Genomic DNA, 18,210 nt, shown 5'->3' with positions numbered 1-18,210 from the left:
TTGTGGCACTGTTTACGATAGCAAAGACCTGGAAACAACCCAAATGCCCATCAATGATAGACTAGACAAAGAAAATGTGGCACATATACACCGTGGAATACTATGCAGCCATAAAAATTGATGAGTTCATTTCCTTTGTAGGCACATGGATGAATCTGGAAACCATCATTCTCAGCAAACTGACACAAGAACAGAAAACCAAATACCACATGTTTTCACTCACAGGCGGGTGTTGAACAATGAGAACACATGGGCACAGGAAGGGGAACATTACACATTGGGGTCTGTTGGGGAGTGGGGGGCTAGGGGAGGGACAGCAGTGGGTGGAAAGGTTGGGGAGAGATAACACTGGGAGAAATGCCTGATGCAGGTGACGGGGGTATGGAGACAGCAAACCACCATGGCATGTGTGTGCCTATGCAACAATCCCGCAAGATCTGCACATGTACCAGAGAACTTAAAGTACAATAATTAAAAAAAAAGAAGAATAAACCGGGCGCGGTGGCTCAAGCCTGTAATCCCAGCACTTTGGAAGGCCGAGGTGGGTGGATCACGAGGTCAAGAGATCGAGACCATCCTGATCAACATGGTGAAATCCCGTCTCTACTAAAAAAATACAAAAAATTAGCTGGGCATGGTGGCACGTGCCTGTAATCCCAGCTACTCAGGAGGCTGAGGCAGGAGAATTGCCTGAACCCAGGAGGCGGAGGTTGCGGTGAGCCGAGATCGCACCATTGCACTCCAGCCTGGGAAACAAGAGCGAAACTCCGTCTCAAAAAAAAAAAAAAAAAAAAAAAAAAAAAAAAAGAAGAAGAATAAGAAGAAGAAAAGAAAAAAGCAATGAGTGCAGAGGTTGGGAAGCCTGAGCATGGTCTAAGGTCTTAACTGACCACTCCCATGCCCCATTATTGGGAAAGATCGTTCAAACCTGGGACCCGTGGTTTCCCTGTTGTCCTGGAGGGCCTGGTTCTCCTGGAGGACCCTGGGGAGAAAGTGGGGTTTCAGTGAAACCAAGAGGGATCATGGTGTTGAGGCACCGGTCATGGAAGGGAATAGGGATGTGGACAATCAGGGGGTCTGAGTGTCCGAAGGATCAGGGGTCAGAGGGCACAGGGCACATACCACATTGCCTTTGGCACCAGGAGCACCATCAATTCCAGTTACACCCTAGGAGAAAAAAGAATGTGAGACCAGGACAGAGCAATAAGCTGGGGAGCCTGAGCCTGAGACACCGAGAGATACAGGTAGAAAGGTGAGCAGGGCTGGGTGTGGTAGCTCATGCTTGTAATCCCAGCACTTTGGGAGGCTGAGGCAGGCAGATCACCTGAGGTTGCGAGTTCAAGACCAGCCTGGCCAACATGGTGAAACCCTGTCTCTGCTAAAAATACAAAAATTAGCTGGGTGCAGTGGAGCATGCCTGTAATCCCAGCTAATCAGGAGGCTGAGGCAGGAAAACAGCTTGAATTTGGGAGGCAGAGGTTGCAGTGAGCAGAGATCATGCCATTTCACTCCAGCCTGGGCAACAAGAGCAAAACTCAAGGAAGAGAAAGTGAGAGAGAGAGAGAGAGAGAGAGAGAGAGAGAGAGAGAGAGAGAAAGGAAGGATGGAAGAAAGGAAGGAAGGAAGGAAGGAAGGAAAGAAGGGAGAGAGGGAGGGAGGCCAGGCACTGTGGCTCACATCTGTAATCCCAGCACTTTGGGAGGCCCAGGCAGGTGGATCATGAGATCAGGAGTTCGACACCAGCCTGGACAACATGAGGAAACCCTGTGTCTACTAAAACAACAAAAAATTAGCCAGCATGGTGGCACGTATCTGTAATCCCAGCTACTTGGGAGGCCAAGGCAGAATAGCTTGAACCTGGGAGGTAGAAGTTGCAGTGAGTGGAGATCATGCCACTGCACTCCAGCCTGGGTGACAGAGCAAGACTCCATCTTGGAAACAAAAAGAAACGAAAGAAAGGTTAGCAGGCAGAGAAGCCTGCACCAGAAATAGACATGCAGAGGGCAGAAAAGTGAGGGAAAAAAAGATAGACGGGGGCCAGGAATGGTGGCTCAGGCCTGTAATCCCAGCACTTTGGGAGGATTGCTTGAGGCCAGGAGTTTGAGACCAACCTGGACAAGGTGGTGAAACCTCGTCTCTACTAAAAATACAAAAATTAGCCAGGTATGGTGCCGGCACCTGTAGTCCTAGCTACTTGGGAGGCTGAGGCGTGAGAATCACTTGAACCTAGGAGGCGGAGGTTGCAGAGAGCCAAGATTTTGCCACCGCACTCCAGCCCGGGTGACAGAGCAAGACCCTGTCTCAAGAAAACAAACAAAAAGACACACAGGGATGCAGAGAGCCAATGACACTCACCGGGTGACCCACGACACCAGGGGAGCCTCTGGGGCCAATCAGTCCTCGGGGACCCTGAAAGGAAGCAGGCAAGTTATCTCTACATGACCTTGTGAGTTCCAGGGGTCTTTGAGTCCTGGGGCTGACTCCCTCCCCTGCACCAAGCAAGGGGCCCTGGGATCCCTGATACTCACCGGCTCCCCAGCCTGGCCAGTGGGCCCTGGAGGTCCCTCTGATCCCTGTGGGAAAGCATTATTACTTGGGAACAGGAACGTACAACCCTCAGAGAGCTACCTCCCTCATCTGGGCAGCCCCAGGAGGTCTCAGAGTTAGACCAAGATCTCTGGGAACCCGCAGACTAAGTGCATGGGATTCCATTCAGGCCCCGACTCCAATCCTGGACCTGCAACTCTCACCTCCTAACCCCACAGTTTGTCCCCAGCTCTCAAGCTGGCCACTGAGACCTCCAGATCTTCCTCTCTGATTCTCATTCAGGGTTCCAAACTTACCCTCCAAACCAGGCCCTAATTCTCTTCCAAACTTACCCTCTCACCATCCTCTCCTGGGGGACCAGGTTGCCCCACATGGCCAAAGTCACCCTGAAGCGAGGAACAGAGAAGAGTTCAGAGTGCAAGGGTGTGGGTGGAGAGACCAGTACCCCTGGGAAGGCAGATGGGGTGTGAGGGATGAAGACAGGCCTCATGACTCTGATACTGAGGGAGGAGAAGGGGGCTTGAATATTGGGAGGAGGGCTTGGTCCTGGGGGAGGGACCTCACACACTCACCCTTTGGCCCTTCTCACCAGGCAGCCCTGGGAGGCCATCGAAGCCACGATCACCCTGTCCAGAGACACCAGTGAGCCTTGAACCCATAAGCCTGACAGCCCCCGCTAAGTCTTATCTCAGCCCCATCACCTACCTTAGGTCCAGTGTCCCCTGGGAGGCCCCGAGCCCCGTCTGCTCCAGGGCGGCCCTATGGAGAAAGTGAGCCCAGAAGTCAAAGATGAACCTCCCCTGTACCCCTCCCCCAAATCAGGAACCCAACTTCTTCATCATCAACATCATCAAGATTTTTTTTTTTTTTTTTTTTTTGAGATGTGGTGTCACTCTGTCACTCAGGTTGGAGTGCAGTGGCATGATCTCAGCACACTGCACCCTCAGCCTTCTGAGTAGCTGGGACCACAGGTGCATGCCACCACGCCTGGCTAATTTTTTTGTATTTTTGGTAGAGATGGTGGGGGTTTCACCCTGTTGCTCAGGCTGATCTCGAACTCCTGAGCTCAAGCAATCCACCACCTCAGCCTCCCAAACTGCTGGGATTATAAGCACGAGCCACTGCGCCCAGGCTGAGATATTATTATTTTTAATTTATTTATGTATTTTAGAGCTGAGGTCTTGCTCTCTTGCCCAGGCTGGAGTGTAGTGGCATGATCATGACTCAATGCATCTTTGAACTCCTGGCTCAAGCCTTCCTCCCACCTCAGCCTCACAAGTAGTGGGACTACAGGTGTGCACCACCATGCCTGGCTAATTTCTTATTTTTATTTTGTGTAGAGACTGGGTTTTGCCATATTGCCCAGGCTGGTCTGAAACTCCTGGGCTCAAGTCATCCTTTCACCTCAGCTTCCCAAAGTGCTGGAATTACAGATATAAGCTGCTCTGCCATGGCTGATTTATTTATTTATTTATTTGAGATGCAGTCTCACTCTGATGCCCAGGCTGGAAGTGTATATATATATATATATATATATATATATATATATATATATATAGTTTATATATAAAACCATGGTCACATGTCACTGAACAACAGGGATACATTCTGGAAATGCATCCGTGGACAATTTCGTCATTGTGTGAACATCACAGAATGCACGTACACAACCCTGGATGGTACTGCCTACTATACACCTAGGCTATGTGGTATAACCTATTGCTGCCGGGCTACAAATTTGGACAATGGGCGACTGTACTGAATACCACAGGCAATTATAACACTACAGTAAGTATTTGTATGTCTAAACATATCCAAACATAGAAATGGTACAGTAAAAATGCAGTATTATAATCTCATGGGACCATCACCTTATTTATTTGTTTATTTATTTATTTATTTATTTATTTATTTTTTGAGACAGTCTCAGTCTGTTGTCCAGCCTGGAGTGCAGTGGCTCACTGCAACCTCCGCCTCCCGGATTCAAGCCATTCTCATGCCTCAGCCTCCTGAGTAGATGGGGTTACAGGTGCAAGCTGCCATGCCTGGCTAATTTTTGTACTTTTAGTAGAGACGAGGTTTCTCCATATTGCCCAGGCTGATCTCAAACTCCGACCTCAAGTGATCCACCTGCCTCGGCCTCCCAAGTGCTGGGATTACAGGTGTGATCCACTGCGCCCAGGCAATCATCTTACAAGCATCATTCTATCATTAGGTGGTGCGTGACTCGATCTGGAATCGGCTTCCTCGCCGCTGCCTTCAGTGTGGCCTCTTTTTTGCCATGCTGTTTCTTCCCCTTCCCCACCTCTTCATCTGGTGATATTTCAGATCCCAGGGCAAGTGTCACTCCTACAGCAAGTCCTTCCTGACTCTGCAGCCTGCCACACACTCAGTGGAGCTGCCATTCCTTGCCTTCCACACCCTTGCCCCACTAATGACACCAGCAGACCCCAAGGTCACAAAGCCAAGGCTCAAGTTGGGTGTTGAGGGATGGATCAGGGGTGGTCTGGGAACCTGGCTGTCACTCACCATCTTGCCCACTCGGCCAGGGGGTCCATGAGGTCCCTGTAGGCCTCGGGGACCCTAGAAGAAAGAGAAAAGGAAGAAGGAAAGGAAAATCAGAAGGAAAAGGGACTTATTTTAGTGTATTTAAAAAAAAAATTAGAAATGGAGTCTTGCTATACTGCCCAGGCTGGACACCTGGGCTCAAGCGATACTCCTTCCTCAGCCTCCCCAGCTTGGAGGGACACATTTATTTATTGTAGAGACAGGGTCTCCCTATGTTGCCCAGCCTGTTCTTGAACTCCTGGCCTCAAGCAATCCTCCCACCTCGGCCTCCCAAAGTGCTAAGATTACAGGCATGAGCCACCATTCTCTAGGAAAGTCAGTAATTGCAAGGGTATTCCCAGCCCCTTTGGCATTTTCCCCATCCAGCACTGTATCCCGTGGTCCTGGGGGAAGGCGCTTCCCATCCGATCCCACCCCATCTCTGCCAGTCTCACCTGTGGCCCTGCCACTCCCGCCTCTCCTTTTAGACCTGGATGTCCAGGGAGACCCTTAAGGGAGGAGAGATGGAGGAGTGTGGTTTGAAGGAAATGATCCTTCTCCTCAGATGCATGCACCGCCTCCTCCACGCAGCCCCCTTACTCACCACGGGGCCTGGGCGCCCAGTGAGTCCCACTGGACCAGGGGGGCCTTTCATAGAAAGCTGGAAAGACAGAGGAGTCAGAGCCTACATTCCCCACAGAGGCATCTACAGGAGAAAAATATCCCCCTTCTCCTGCCCAGCCCCTCCTTACACCGGGGCTCTGTCACTCTCTGGGGTTCCTCCCACTGTGTCCACGCCCCCCACTCACCTGGGTCTGCTGCAGAACTGCCTGAGCCTGGGCCTGCTGGAAGGAGACTGGGGGTCCTTTAAAGGAGCCGCCTGCAAACTGGAACTGGGGGGAATTTAGTGGTGAGGGGAGCCCCTGGGAGGGGTCCCCTCCTGGATCAGGATTCCACTCCCCAAGACTGGGCCACTCCATCTCCTTCTTACCGGCATCATGATCACTGTGCCCGGTGGGCCCCGGATCCCGTCAACGCCGGGGATTCCTGGGAGGCCAGCAGGGCCCTGAGAGAGGGATGGGGGCAGAGAGATGGAGACAGGGAGAGAAAGTGAGGACAGGGAAGGCAGAGAAGGATGAGGCAGAGAGAGAGGGAGGGAGAGATGGAGAGAGACAGAATCAAAGAGGGATCGTGCAGCGGAGAAAGAGAAATAGAAGGGGAAAGGAAAAGAGAGATGGAGACAGAGACACAGAGAAGAGGAGGGAGAGATGTAGAAGGATGGAGGCAGAGGGATAGACATACAGAGAGAAACGAGACAGAAAAGGCAGGGAAAGAGAGAGAGAGAGAGATGGAGAAATAGAGGCAAAGATCGAGAGATGGAGGGAGGGAGAGAGACAGAGACCAACAGAGAGACAGAAGAGAGACGAAGAGACAGAGTCACAACAGGAGAAAGACAGAGATGAAAGACACTCAGAAACAGAGACAGACAGAAGAAAAGCCGAGCAGGCCCCAGAGACACAAGGGGAGCCAGAGAAGTAGTTAACAGGTGGGAGACAGAGAGCAAAAGACATCAGTGCCAGCCCTGGGGTGCTCTCCTGAGTGCCATGTCCGCAGGTCCGTGTTCAGACCCTCATGCTCCCAGCCCAAAATCTCACTCCTCTAAGAAGGATACACCCCAGGGGGAGTCTCTTACCGGTAGACCAGGGTCCCCAGGGAATCCTGGGGGGCCAGGAGGGCCTGAGGGGCCAACCACCCCCTGTTGGGGACAGAGAAACAGAAGTCACAGGAAGTGAAAGTTTGAGCCAGGTTGACTTTCAACCTACCACTGACTGACCTCAGGTTTACCTACCTACCCTAGTACAGACCCGCTCCAATTCCCCTCATGAAATGCTGACCCACACTCACCCACAACGCTACTCTCTCACCCCTACTCTTTTTTTAGAGATGGTCTCACTCTGTCGCCCAGGCTGGAGTGAAGCAGCATGATCACAGCTCACTGCAGCCTCCAGCTCCTGGGCTGGGAGTATAGTTGAGTGTCACTATTTTTTTTTTAATAGGTGGCTATTTTTAAAGAGATGGGGTCTTGCTATATTGCCCAGTCTCTATGTTGTTCATCCTCCCTATTTTGACTCATCCTTTAAGCCTCAAATGGCCACTACCTTCCACTTGGCCAAGCAACATTACATCCCAACTCCTCACTCCAGGGGCTCAAACACCCCTCCGCTGAAAGGGAAAGACTGGAAGAAGGAAACAACCATGACTCACTCGGGGTCCTGGGGCTCCTGGAGGTCCCTCAAACTGCTGTCCCTGAAGGGAGAAATGAGTGTGACCCCTGTCATCATGAACCCCTCAACCCCCTCTCAGTCCTGACCCCTCACCTGTTCAATCACTGCCGGCTCTCCTTTTGCTCCTTTCTGTCCAGCACCCTGGGCGGGGTTGGGGGAGATGAGAGAAAAGAGACGTGAACTTGGACATAAACCCCTCGGCTATCTGCTCGCTCTCTCTCTCTCTCTATCTATGTATCTCTCTCTATCTCTCTCACACACACACACACGCACACACACACGGGGTCCACCCTCACAGCCCCCTCTGCTCTCCTGTAACCAATATGCACGGAGAAGCTCAGTGCCCCACATCCAGGGAGCATGAACTCCAGGGCCTGCTGCCCAGTAGTGATCCTGCATCTGCCTCTTACTAACCGAGTGATGTTGGGAAACTTAGTCAACCCCTATGATCACTTACAGGTCATAGGTCCACTTATAATGCCAGTGGATGAATGATGACTGTGTATATCGCATGCAAAGATGAATGAATGCATATCGCATGCCAATACTGGGCACACAACAAGCGTTCCAGGTAACAAGGTAACAAGGGCAAGTTAGTTACAGCCATGTGCCTCCCCTGTGGAACACCAAGGCTCGCTCCTTCCTTCCTTCCTTCCTTCCTTCTCTTTCTTTTTTTAAGACAGGGTCACTCTATTGCCCAGGTTAGAGGGCAGGGGTACAATCATGGCTCACTGCAGACTCAATTTTCTCAGACTCAGGTGATCCTCCCTCATCAGCCTCCTGAGTAACTGGGACCACAGGTGCACGCACCACCATGCCCAGCTATTTTTTTTTTTTTTTTTTTTTTTTTTTTCTGTAGAGACAGGGTCTTGCTATGTTGACCGGGCTGAATTCAAACTTTCAAACTTCTGGGCTCATGTGATCCTCCCAGCTCGGCCTCCCAAAGCGTTGGAATTACAAGTGTGAGGCACTATGCCTGGCCTCTTTTCTTTCCTCTAGAGACAGGGTCTTATTCTGCCACTCAGCCTGGAGTACAGTGACATAATCACAGCTCCACCTCCCAGACTCAAGCAATCCTCCCACTTCAGCTGGGACCACTCTTGGGCTCAAGTGATCTTTCCACCTCAACCTATCAAATTGCTGAGATTATTGGTGTGTGCCATCGTACCTGGCCTCAGTTACCTCTTGATTTCTACCCTCTTCTCTTCCCCCTGCCCTTAACATAAAAAGAGCCCACAAGCCAGGCACAATGGCTCACGCCTGTAATCCTAGCACTTTGGGAGCTGAGGTGGGTGGATCGCCTGAGGTCAGGAGTTTGAGACCAGCCTGACCAACATGGCAAAACCCTGTCTCTATTAAAAAATACGAAAATTAGCTGGGTGTGGTGACACCTGCCTATAATCCCAGCTACTCAGGAAGCTGAGGCTGGACAATCACTTGAACCCGGGAGGTGGAGGTTGCAGTGAGCTAAGATCACACCACTGCACTGCAGCTTGGGTGACAAAGCAAGACTCTGTCTCAAAAAAAAAAAAAAAAAAAAAAAAAAAAATTTGTACTGACTTAAGGCGGTGCTTCAGAACAAGAGTGCACCGTTTTCTTGGTTTGCTGTCTGTTGGAATAAACCTGCTTTTCCTCCCACCAATTCTCATCTCTCTTGTTTTCCTTTCAAACATCAAGCCACTGAACTTGGGTTGTTACATCGAAAGTGTATCCACCTTTCTCCACCTCCAGCAGCAAGACCAAGACAAGCAAGTCCCAAATTGGTCCACTTCTCTCCCCGCCTCCCTCCCAACTTCCTCCAGGCAGGTCACATTCTGGACTGCGGACTGCGGGCTTGGGGCTTCCCTGCTGCCCTTCTGGCTCCCCCTACTGTCCATGTGCCATTCAGCAGCCAGAGAGAGTTTTTTGTCAAGAGATGGGCAGGGTGGGGGGGGGGAGTGGTCTCACTATGTTGCCCAGGCTGGCCTCGAACTCCTGGCCTCAAGCGATCCTCCCGTCCCAGCCTCTCAAAGCACTGGGATTACAGGCGAGGGCCACCACCCCTGGCCCAGAGTGTTCACGTGGCTTCTCCTGGCACTTGGACTAAAAGCCAAAACTCCAAAAAGCCAGAGCCAACTATCAGCACAGTGCCATGAGCAGCTGCAGAAGTCAAAAGAGAGACTGAGGCCTTTCACAGCTCCAGGTAGAAATCCCTTCTAAGCCTCCAAGATGTGATAAAAGCAAATAAATAAAATAACACAGCAACAGAAAACCAAATACCACATGTTCTCACTTATAAGCAGGAGCTGAATGATGAAAACTCATGGACACAGAGGGGAACACAGACGGGGGGCCTGGTGAAGGTGGAGGGTGGGAGGGGGGAAAAGCTCAGTAAAAATAACTAATGGGAAATAGGTTTAATACCTGAGTGATGAAATAACCTGTACAATAAACCCCCATGACACAAGTTTACCTATGTAACAAGCCTGCACCTTATACTCCTGACCTTGAAAGTTAAAAATAAAAAACATTTAAAAATTAAATTAAGCCGGGTGCAGTGGCTCAAGCCTGTAATCCCAGAACTTTGGGAGGCTGAGGTGAGTGGATCACGAGGTCAGGAGATCGAGACCATCCTAGTCAACACAGTGAAACCCCGTCTCTACTAAAAATACAAAAAATCAGCTGGGCATGGTGGCGCGTGCCTGTAATCCCAGCTACTCAGGAGGCTGAAGCAGGAGAATTGCTTGAACCCAGGAGGCGGAGGTTGTGGTGAGCCGAGATCGTGCCATTGCACTCCAGCCTGGGTAACGAGAGTGAAACTCCGTCTCAAAAAAAAAAAAAAAAAAAAAATCAAATTAAATTAAATATATATATGTATTTTCTGAGATGGAGTCTCACTCTTTTGCCCAGGCTGGAGTGCAGTGGCACGATCTTGGCTCATTGCAGCCTCCACCTCCCAGATTCAAGAGATTCTCCCGCCTCAGCCTCCCGGGTAACTGGAATTACAGGCGGCTGCAACCATGCCTGGCAATTTTTTGTATTTTTAGCAGACATGGGTTTCACCGTGTCGGTCAGGCTGGTCTCAATCTCCTGACCTCAATTAATCCACCCACCTCGGCTCCCAAAATGCTGGGATTACAGGCTGGAGCCACTGCACCCCACCTAAATAAATAAATTTTTTCAAAAATTTTAAAAAAGGAATCCCAGGTTTTAAAACCTAACCCCAGCTACCTAGACTCACAGGAAAGATCTGGAACTGAGTCTGAGATGGCTGTTCTGCTGCCCGGAAGTCAGGGCCCATGGTGGAATCACCTCCTTCTTCATCCTCCCTGGTTGCTTCGGTCTCTGGGGTCCCCGGCTCGGTTCCACTGTCAGGGTCCAAGCTCCCCTGAGAACATTAGGACAGACCAAAGTTTTCCCTAACCTCCTTATTGTCTGCCACCCCCCCAACCCTTGGGGTCTCCCCACTTCCAGCCCCAACCAACCTCTAGGATGGTGGCATTGAGGCCAGTAGCCACAGTGGACATGATGACCAAAGGCATGGGGGTCGGAGGCAGATTTGGAGCTGGAGTCTCTGTCTTGGGGATGTCAGTGGAGGTCTGGAACAGGGATGGAGGCATCCTTGGGCCTGGGGTCAGGGCAATCAAGACATCATCCCCAGGAGCTCCCAGTCTGGGGACAGGGCCAGGGAAGGCTCCCCAAAGAGCACAGCAGAGACAGAAGTGTGCTGGCTGGACCAGGGCTGCCAGCAGAGGGAGCCGTCATGGATGGAGGAGGCGCTGAGCCTGGCTGGCCCTGGAGCCCAGTGGTCAAGGTCAAGGTCTGACACTCAGGGCCAGGCTCCCGGAAGCCTGTCCCACACGTCCTCTCCCAAGGCAGAATCCAGCGGCCAGCCAGCCAGGCCACAGTCAGAGAGGGAATGGTGACTCCTCCTGGCCTGGACAGCTGCAGAGGAACTGGGTCAAGGCGGGGCGGGGAGGTGGTGTGGGAAGAGGGTGGTTGGGTCCCAGGTGAGGGGACAAGGCTGAGGAAGGGGCTAAAGAAGGGCCCACTACTCCTGGTGCCTGTATTCTGGGCCAAGAAGATCTGGAACTGAGATGCAGTGCAACAAGTGACACTCCCCCAGCCATAGACCCCAAGCAATGACCCCCGCCCAGGATCCCCCAACCCAGTGACCCACCAGGAATGACCTACATCAACAGAACCCAATGATTCTAGAATCAATGACCCATAAACAATCCCTCCCACTCTCATCAATGGCCTCAACCCATCACTCCTCCATTCAGTGATTTTTCCCAACCAGATCTCAACCATTGACACTATCTTGACTATTAGCACTAACTAGTGACTCTCCAACTAATAACCTCCATCAGTGACCCCTAATCAATTGTTCCTCTAACCAGGGATGCTTCAGCAATGAACACCCATACATGAGCCCAACAAAAGTGGCCTAACCAATGACCCCCAAACAGTAATTCCACCTTTCAATGACTTCCTAACTAATAATCCCTCAGGGACTCCCAAACTAATTACTCCATCCTCGACCCCCTGAAAATCACTCTTCCAACTTGTGGCCCCGATGAGAGACCCCACCATGACTCCCAGTCAGCGACCACCCACCAACAACCCCCCAATCACTGATCCTAAACTAGGGACATCAGTAACACCAATAATGGTTTCTATCAACGACCTTCCACAGTGATCCCCAGCTAAGTGCACCCCAAACACTGACCTCAATTAATATCTTCCTAAATTATTCCCCCTTACCCAGCCATCTCTATCAGGGAAGCCAAATAGTGCCCCCAACTAATAACTCCCACGAATAACTGTCCTCAGAGATGGGAGAGCCCATGAGATAGGACCCACCCCCACCCTGTCATCAGTCACCCTGACAGTCATCAGTCAGCTGAGGAAGTCAGAGCTCATGGATCACAGACTGAGAAAAAGATCATAATTTGAGGGACCAGAGATTAGTGGGGATCAGAGGCTAGAAGGCAAGCATCAAGACCAGAAGTCAGGCAGCCATGACCAGAAGTCAGGTGGTCAAAACCAGAAGTGAGCGGTCTCGGGGCTCTTACCTGGTTCTCCAGGGAGTCAGGAGGTGGACTTGAGGTCAAAATTTCCTTCTTCTTTTTCCTGCCCTTCCCCTTGCGGCCTCGCCCTTTCTTCCTCCCTTTTCCCTTCCCCTTCCGCCGAGGACGAGGGGTTTCTGGTTCGCCCTGGGGAGCCTGGGAGGAGGGTCCCAGTCAGGTCTAGAGCATTCCGCCAGCAGAGACCTCATCATTCAGGTCAGCTGGAGTGAGGCTTGCTCACGGCCCATGGGTCCTCACTCAGCCCTGTGACCTGCAGTCAAGGTTATTCATGTAACTTGGGGTCAAGGGTGGCTCAGGAATGTGACTTGAGGTCCAAGTCGTTTGTGCCTGAGATCTGTTTGAGGTAATGGGCCACATAGTGCCATGTCTAGGGGATGAGAATTCACTCTTTCCAGGAATCTGGAGCCAGGGAGGACCCAGCCTGTGTCCTGAGGTTGGGAGTGACGCAGCCCCTCACTCACCTCTGTGGCTGCCGGCACCAGGCTGTCACAGCCGGGGAGGTACCGCTCACAAGCCTGGAAGGCAGCCTGAGGATCTGGACTTATCAGCAGCTCCTGAATGTCTCCCTGGGGGTCGGGGGTGTAGGAGTCAAGGAAGGCAGGCAGGCAGAGGCTTACTCTGACCCCCATTCCCTAGCAGTCCTGCTCACCTCCTGGCACCAAGGTGTGATGCTCCCCCACTCAGAGCATGCTAAGTATAAGGAGGAGGTGACCCCATCACAGCCCTAGTAATCCCTCTACCCCCTGTAATTAAGAGAAGAAAAGATCCTATCGGGGGCACACCCGACCCCAACCACAAGCCACAGTGCACACGTCTGCCCCACTGGAGGTACATCGGTTCCTTCACTCTCAGGAACAAGTTGAGCCAGCTGCCCTTCTATGTACTGGGGATAAGGAGGAGCATGAGACAGATCAAGTTCCTGGCCTCCCAGAGGTGACACACATCACGGTCACACAGAGCTAACAACGGTCCCCACACCCAGAACACACATCACACAGCCACACAACACCACTGCTTACCGGCTCCCAAAGTCATAACTGCCCGCACACAATCACACACTATCACAGCAACCAGGACCATCTCCGGTCACAGACTCAGACGCAGGACACTACCAGATCTTTCCACAAAAGCCAAGTAGGTGTCGTCACAATTTACGGTCTTGGCCAGGCTCAGTGGCTCATGCCTGTTATCCCAGCACTTTGGGAGTTCGAGGCGGGTGGATTACCTGAGGTCAGGAGTTTGAGACCAGCCTGGCCAACATGGCAAAACCTCATCTCTACTAAAAATTCAAAAATTAGCCAGGCATGGTGGGGCATGCCTGTAAACCCAGCTACCCGGGAGGCTGACAATCACTTGAACCCGTAAAATAGAGGTTGCAGTGAGCTGAGATCAAGCCACTACACTCCAGCCTGGGTGACAGAGTGAGACTCCATCCCAAAAAAACAGATGTATATATATGTTTTATATAACATATATATAACAAGTGTGCACTCGATTCCCTCAGCTTCTTAGAGATAGAAGCTTGACACCTTCCTTCTCCAATATCCTCTCCAAATTCAGGCTGTAGGCAAAACATCCCACCTTCTGCCTCAGGTTTCCCCGTCACTGAACTCCTACCTCAAAAGTCTTCTCCTCAAGGTCCTGGGTCCCCAGCATAGTGAATCCAGCTATGCTGATGAATCGGGGGCCATGGCCCAAGACAGGGGGCTGAGCTTCACAGTCAGCAACAAGGGTCACCACCCCACCATCTATGCTGACCGCCACACGGTGCCACCTGCAAGGGGACGGCCTCAGTGTGGGTCTCCTCTCCCCACCCCTAATCCACGGACTCCCACCCACTCTCCCCATGCTCACCTGCCATCTGTGAGGTTGACCTGCTGGGGGAGGGGGCGGAAGGGGCCACCTAGGAGATCCAGAGCTGGCCCCAGTGCCAGGCCCAACTGCCGGGCACCCGTTTCATCATAAATGGACAGCAGGACAGACTGATTAGCTGGCTGGCCCCGCAAGGTGATCAGCAGGGAGAAGTTCTCAGGAAAGTGGCCATCTGGGTGGCAGAGGGAATGGGGCAGCTCAGATGGCTCGGCAGTAGCTCCCTCCAGGGTGACCCCCAGGCCCTCTACTCCGACTTACCTGGAAAGAGTTCCCACGTGGGGATGCCGAGTGTGTTGGCCTGGCCCACTCTGAATGCCCGGTCACCCTCTGGAGTCCTCTGAGGACAGAAGCCAGGCCCCTCAGGGACCCCAGCCTGGCCTCCCCGCACACCCATGGCCTTCAGCACATCCACAGGATCTGCAGCAGAGAGAAGGTGAGTGGGCAGAGGTGGGGAGCAGCTAGAATAAGCCCAGGACTCCAGGACAGAGGCTCAGCGGTTTTTTGGGGGGCTCAGACTCTCCCTCCCTCCTCTCACCATGTGTTTGTGGCTCAGGAAGAAGGAGCAGGCCTGGGCCCTCAGCACCCCCCACCTCCTCACCACCCCACAGATGTTCCGACCTCATCAGCCTGTTGACTCTGGGTTTTTTTTTCCCTTCAGTTTTTGGTGAGAAAAAAAGTTGACCTAGTTCTGGGATGAATCAAAGCTTTCTGGCCTAAGCCCCAGAGTGGAACTGTCCCCCTCTCCCCACTCCCCCGCACAGGCTCCCTAGGGCTACATCCCAGGCCTGGAGCCCCCTTGCCAGGGGAAACCCGCGTGGAGAGGAGGGGCTTCTAGCGTGTTTTCTTCCCCCACCTCCTCCCTCTCTCTAACCTCCTCCTTTGACCACCATCACCCACAACCTCTTCCTTTTGACTATGGCCACTTTGGAGCTCTTTTCCCTGACCACTCTTCCTCTGACCGTTTCCACTAACTTCTCTTGCTTGTTACCCGCTCTGACCCTCTGATCTTCTGCCTGACCCCAGCCTATTCCCTGTGATCTCCTTTTTCTGCCTGACCCTAATCTCCTCCCTCCGACTTTCCCCTCTGATCTCCTCCCCTCTGATTTTTCCTTGACTTCCTCCCTCTGACATTCCCTTCTGACCTCCTCCCTCTGATTTTCCACTTTGACCTCCTCCCTCTGAGCCTCGTCTCTGACCTCCTCCCTCTGACTTTCCCCTCCGACCTCCTCCCCTGTGATTTTCCCCTCTGACATCCTCCCTCTGACATTTGCTTCCGACCTCCTCACTCTTAGGCTCCCCTCTGACCTCCTCCCTCTGACTACCCCCTGACCTTCTCTTACTGCCTATTCAGATCCCCTGCATCTGACCTGTAACCTCTCCATTTCATTTCTCTGACCTCCTTCTGACAAGCTGTCTCTGATAACCTTCAGGCCTCCCCTCTCTGACCCTCTCCCTGTTTCATCCCAGCTGATGAGAGGACTGGTCTGGTCCAACAGTTCCTAATCTAGGCCATGCTACCAGCCCCACCCCAGCAGGCAGCCCAGCCAGTGCTAAGTGGAACCACATGGCTGGGGCAGGGGCGGGTGAGGGCTTCCCCTGGGCCCCAAGCCCCTGCCTGACCCTTCTCCCCCCACCCTCAGCAAACTGTCCCACTGACCCCCTGCCCCAGCCTCTTGGCAGAAGCTGGATTCTGTAGAAGCTGGATTCTGCCGAATATGCCATGACCTCACCCCTGGGGGTGGCTCTGCTGATCTCACCATGGGGAGCTGGGGTGGGGGGGCAGCAGTACAAGACGTTGGGGAGGCAGGGGCTTGGATGAAGGACCCCATTCCTGTTCTTCCTAGGTCAGAACCCTCATTTTCCAGACTCCTCAGAGGCCTCTTTCAGCCTCTCTTTTCTCTTGCCTCCAATCTCCTCTCTCCATCCCTGCCCGCCCTCTCGCTGTCCCACTTTCTGTGCCTGTCTTTCCAGGCCTCTATCTGTGTCCAAATCTGTCTTTCATTCTCTCTCTCTTTTCTCAGTCTCTCTCTCTCCACCTTCCTTCCCCAACCCATCACCCCAGCCCCCATCTCTAATTGCCTGTTTTGTGGCTGGGCTGTCATTAAGAGAAATCTGGATTGCAGCCCCCTGGGGCTGAGATCTGGGCTCCCAGGCTCTGCTGACCACAAGAGTCACTCCCCCACGAAACAATCATCCCAGCTGCACCATCTCAGGCTGGGGCCTGGGGGAGGATTGAGATCAACTACTTCACCTAGCCTGGAGGCCCTCCCCTGACCCCAGACCCCAGCCCCTCTGCAGGGGAAAGAGGGTCTTCCCTCAACTACCACTCATTTACATTAAGAAAGTCCCTCCCAGCATCCAACTCAAAAGATCTCCAGCTTGAAACTTGTGCCCCTTCTGGAATGACCTTTCAGAAACTGACTGCCCTTTCTTTTCATAGCTGGCTTCATGACAAAAAGGCACACAAGGGGCATTGAGTCCTGCCTACAGGGACAGGGTGTGAGGCGGGGGTCTGTCGGGGGCCCAGTCTGCCTCCTGCCACTCTCCCCTGTGCTGGTCAGGGCCCTGGGGATATGCTGGGTGGGGTCTGAGATGTGGAGGGACAGAGGCAGGGACTGGGTCAGGGCATGACTGGGAACCCCCCTCCCCCAGGTATGCAGGTGAGAGCATTGGTGTATGTGCAAATATGAGCATGAGTGTGTGTGCAAATATGTGTATGTGCATGAGATTGTGTGAGCGTGGGTGAGTCTGAATGGGCCAGGCAGAGAATGGCTGGTCCTGTCATTTCTCTAGGTGTCAGTGTGTGCAAATGTTTGGCTTCTAATGGAGGGATTAGGTGCAGTTGCTTGACGTGTGGCCATGCTATGCTTGCAGCGAGCCTGCAGGTGAGTTTGTAACACCTTGGACTGCCGATGAGGGAATGCTGCTCTGTGAGAGCATGACCCAGTCAGCCAGTGGGTGATGGGTTGTGAATGCTGACCGTATTTGTTCGGATGCCAGGGGCAGCATGTGTGAGAATTGGAGTGCGTGGGAGTGTCATAAAAGCTGGATCCGTGTGGTGAGTGGCTGAAGGGGGTTGCCTGGACACGGTGTTTCACATTCCTAGTGTCCCAGGGGACTTACATTCAGCGTGAGATTGCACGACCCTGTGGCTGTGTGAGCATGGGAATGGGGCATAGGCCAATCAGGAACTAACCACATGTACAGGCACCTCCCTGGACTCCAAAGTGAGAAGTGTGCTGTGGTGTGTTTGTGTGTGTGTGTGGGCACGTGTGTTGGGAGACTGAGCTCAACTTAGAAAGGGATTTCGAGGAGGGCCTAGCCTGGGGTCTCTCAGATAAGGGAAGCCCATCTTCACCACTTGAGGAGTCACGCCATCTGACTCTCGGAGTGCCCCCAACTCCGAATCCTGCGGGGCGGGACAGGGCGCCCAGCCAGATGCGCGCAGCTGGGCGTGCGTCAGCGCTGACTCACCCATCCGGCGGCCCCCGGGACCCCTGGGGGGCCCCTGAGAAACTCCTCGGGAAAAACACTCAAGGCTCCAGCTGCTGGGGTTGGGGGGAGCGACTTCCACTCCCGCCCCGCCCTGCGCCCCGCCCCGCCCCGCCTCGCCCCTCACCGCGGCCCTCCCCGAGGCCCTGTCCATGGTGCTGACAGCGGCTCTGGGGAACGCGGGGTGGGGGAGGGGGCAAGAGGGAGGGGAGAGAGAAGATGGGCGCGTGCCAATTTGGGGCAGAGGAGGAAAAGGGAGAAGGGAGAATGGGGTGAAGCCATTTAAAGAGACGCAAAGGAAACTGTGGGTTACCGATGAGCACCCTATACTTGTCCCCACTCAACTGCACCCTCATGGGCAATTATTTGCACCCCAAAATCATAACCACACCCCT

At 53.0% G+C, this 18,210-nt stretch overlaps 1 protein-coding gene across 2 annotated transcripts in view; it reads right to left on the bottom strand.

Annotated features, from left to right (window-relative positions):
- Positions 1–18,210, bottom strand: part of COL5A3 (collagen type V alpha 3 chain) — a 47,620-nt gene that overhangs the window by 28,676 nt on the left and 734 nt on the right. For both annotated transcript variants that reach the window (XM_039466935.2, XM_039466936.2), the window contains exons 2-23: positions 14,582–14,740; positions 14,306–14,495; positions 14,069–14,225; positions 12,913–13,017; positions 12,437–12,586; positions 10,844–10,957; positions 10,600–10,746; positions 7,473–7,520; positions 7,360–7,401; positions 6,788–6,850; positions 6,086–6,160; positions 5,904–5,987; positions 5,699–5,755; positions 5,550–5,603; positions 5,077–5,130; positions 3,253–3,306; positions 3,120–3,173; positions 2,880–2,933; positions 2,529–2,573; positions 2,356–2,409; positions 1,123–1,167; positions 929–982 (exon numbers count right to left, since the gene is read on the bottom strand). In XM_039466935.2, the coding sequence (XP_039322869.2) occupies positions 929–982; positions 1,123–1,167; positions 2,356–2,409; positions 2,529–2,573; positions 2,880–2,933; positions 3,120–3,173; positions 3,253–3,306; positions 5,077–5,130; positions 5,550–5,603; positions 5,699–5,755; positions 5,904–5,987; positions 6,086–6,160; positions 6,788–6,850; positions 7,360–7,401; positions 7,473–7,520; positions 10,600–10,746; positions 10,844–10,957; positions 12,437–12,586; positions 12,913–13,017; positions 14,069–14,225; positions 14,306–14,495; positions 14,582–14,740 (1,859 nt within the window). The remainder of the gene's footprint in view (positions 1–928; positions 983–1,122; positions 1,168–2,355; positions 2,410–2,528; positions 2,574–2,879; positions 2,934–3,119; positions 3,174–3,252; positions 3,307–5,076; positions 5,131–5,549; positions 5,604–5,698; positions 5,756–5,903; positions 5,988–6,085; positions 6,161–6,787; positions 6,851–7,359; positions 7,402–7,472; positions 7,521–10,599; positions 10,747–10,843; positions 10,958–12,436; positions 12,587–12,912; positions 13,018–14,068; positions 14,226–14,305; positions 14,496–14,581; positions 14,741–18,210) is intronic.

The sequence above is a fragment of the Saimiri boliviensis genome, chromosome 14 (genome assembly GCF_048565385.1).
Source record: "Saimiri boliviensis isolate mSaiBol1 chromosome 14, mSaiBol1.pri, whole genome shotgun sequence".
Taxonomy (NCBI): Eukaryota; Metazoa; Chordata; class Mammalia; order Primates; family Cebidae; genus Saimiri; species Saimiri boliviensis.
Note: the sequence above shows the minus strand (reverse complement) of the source record. Positions and strands in the feature narration are given on the sequence as shown.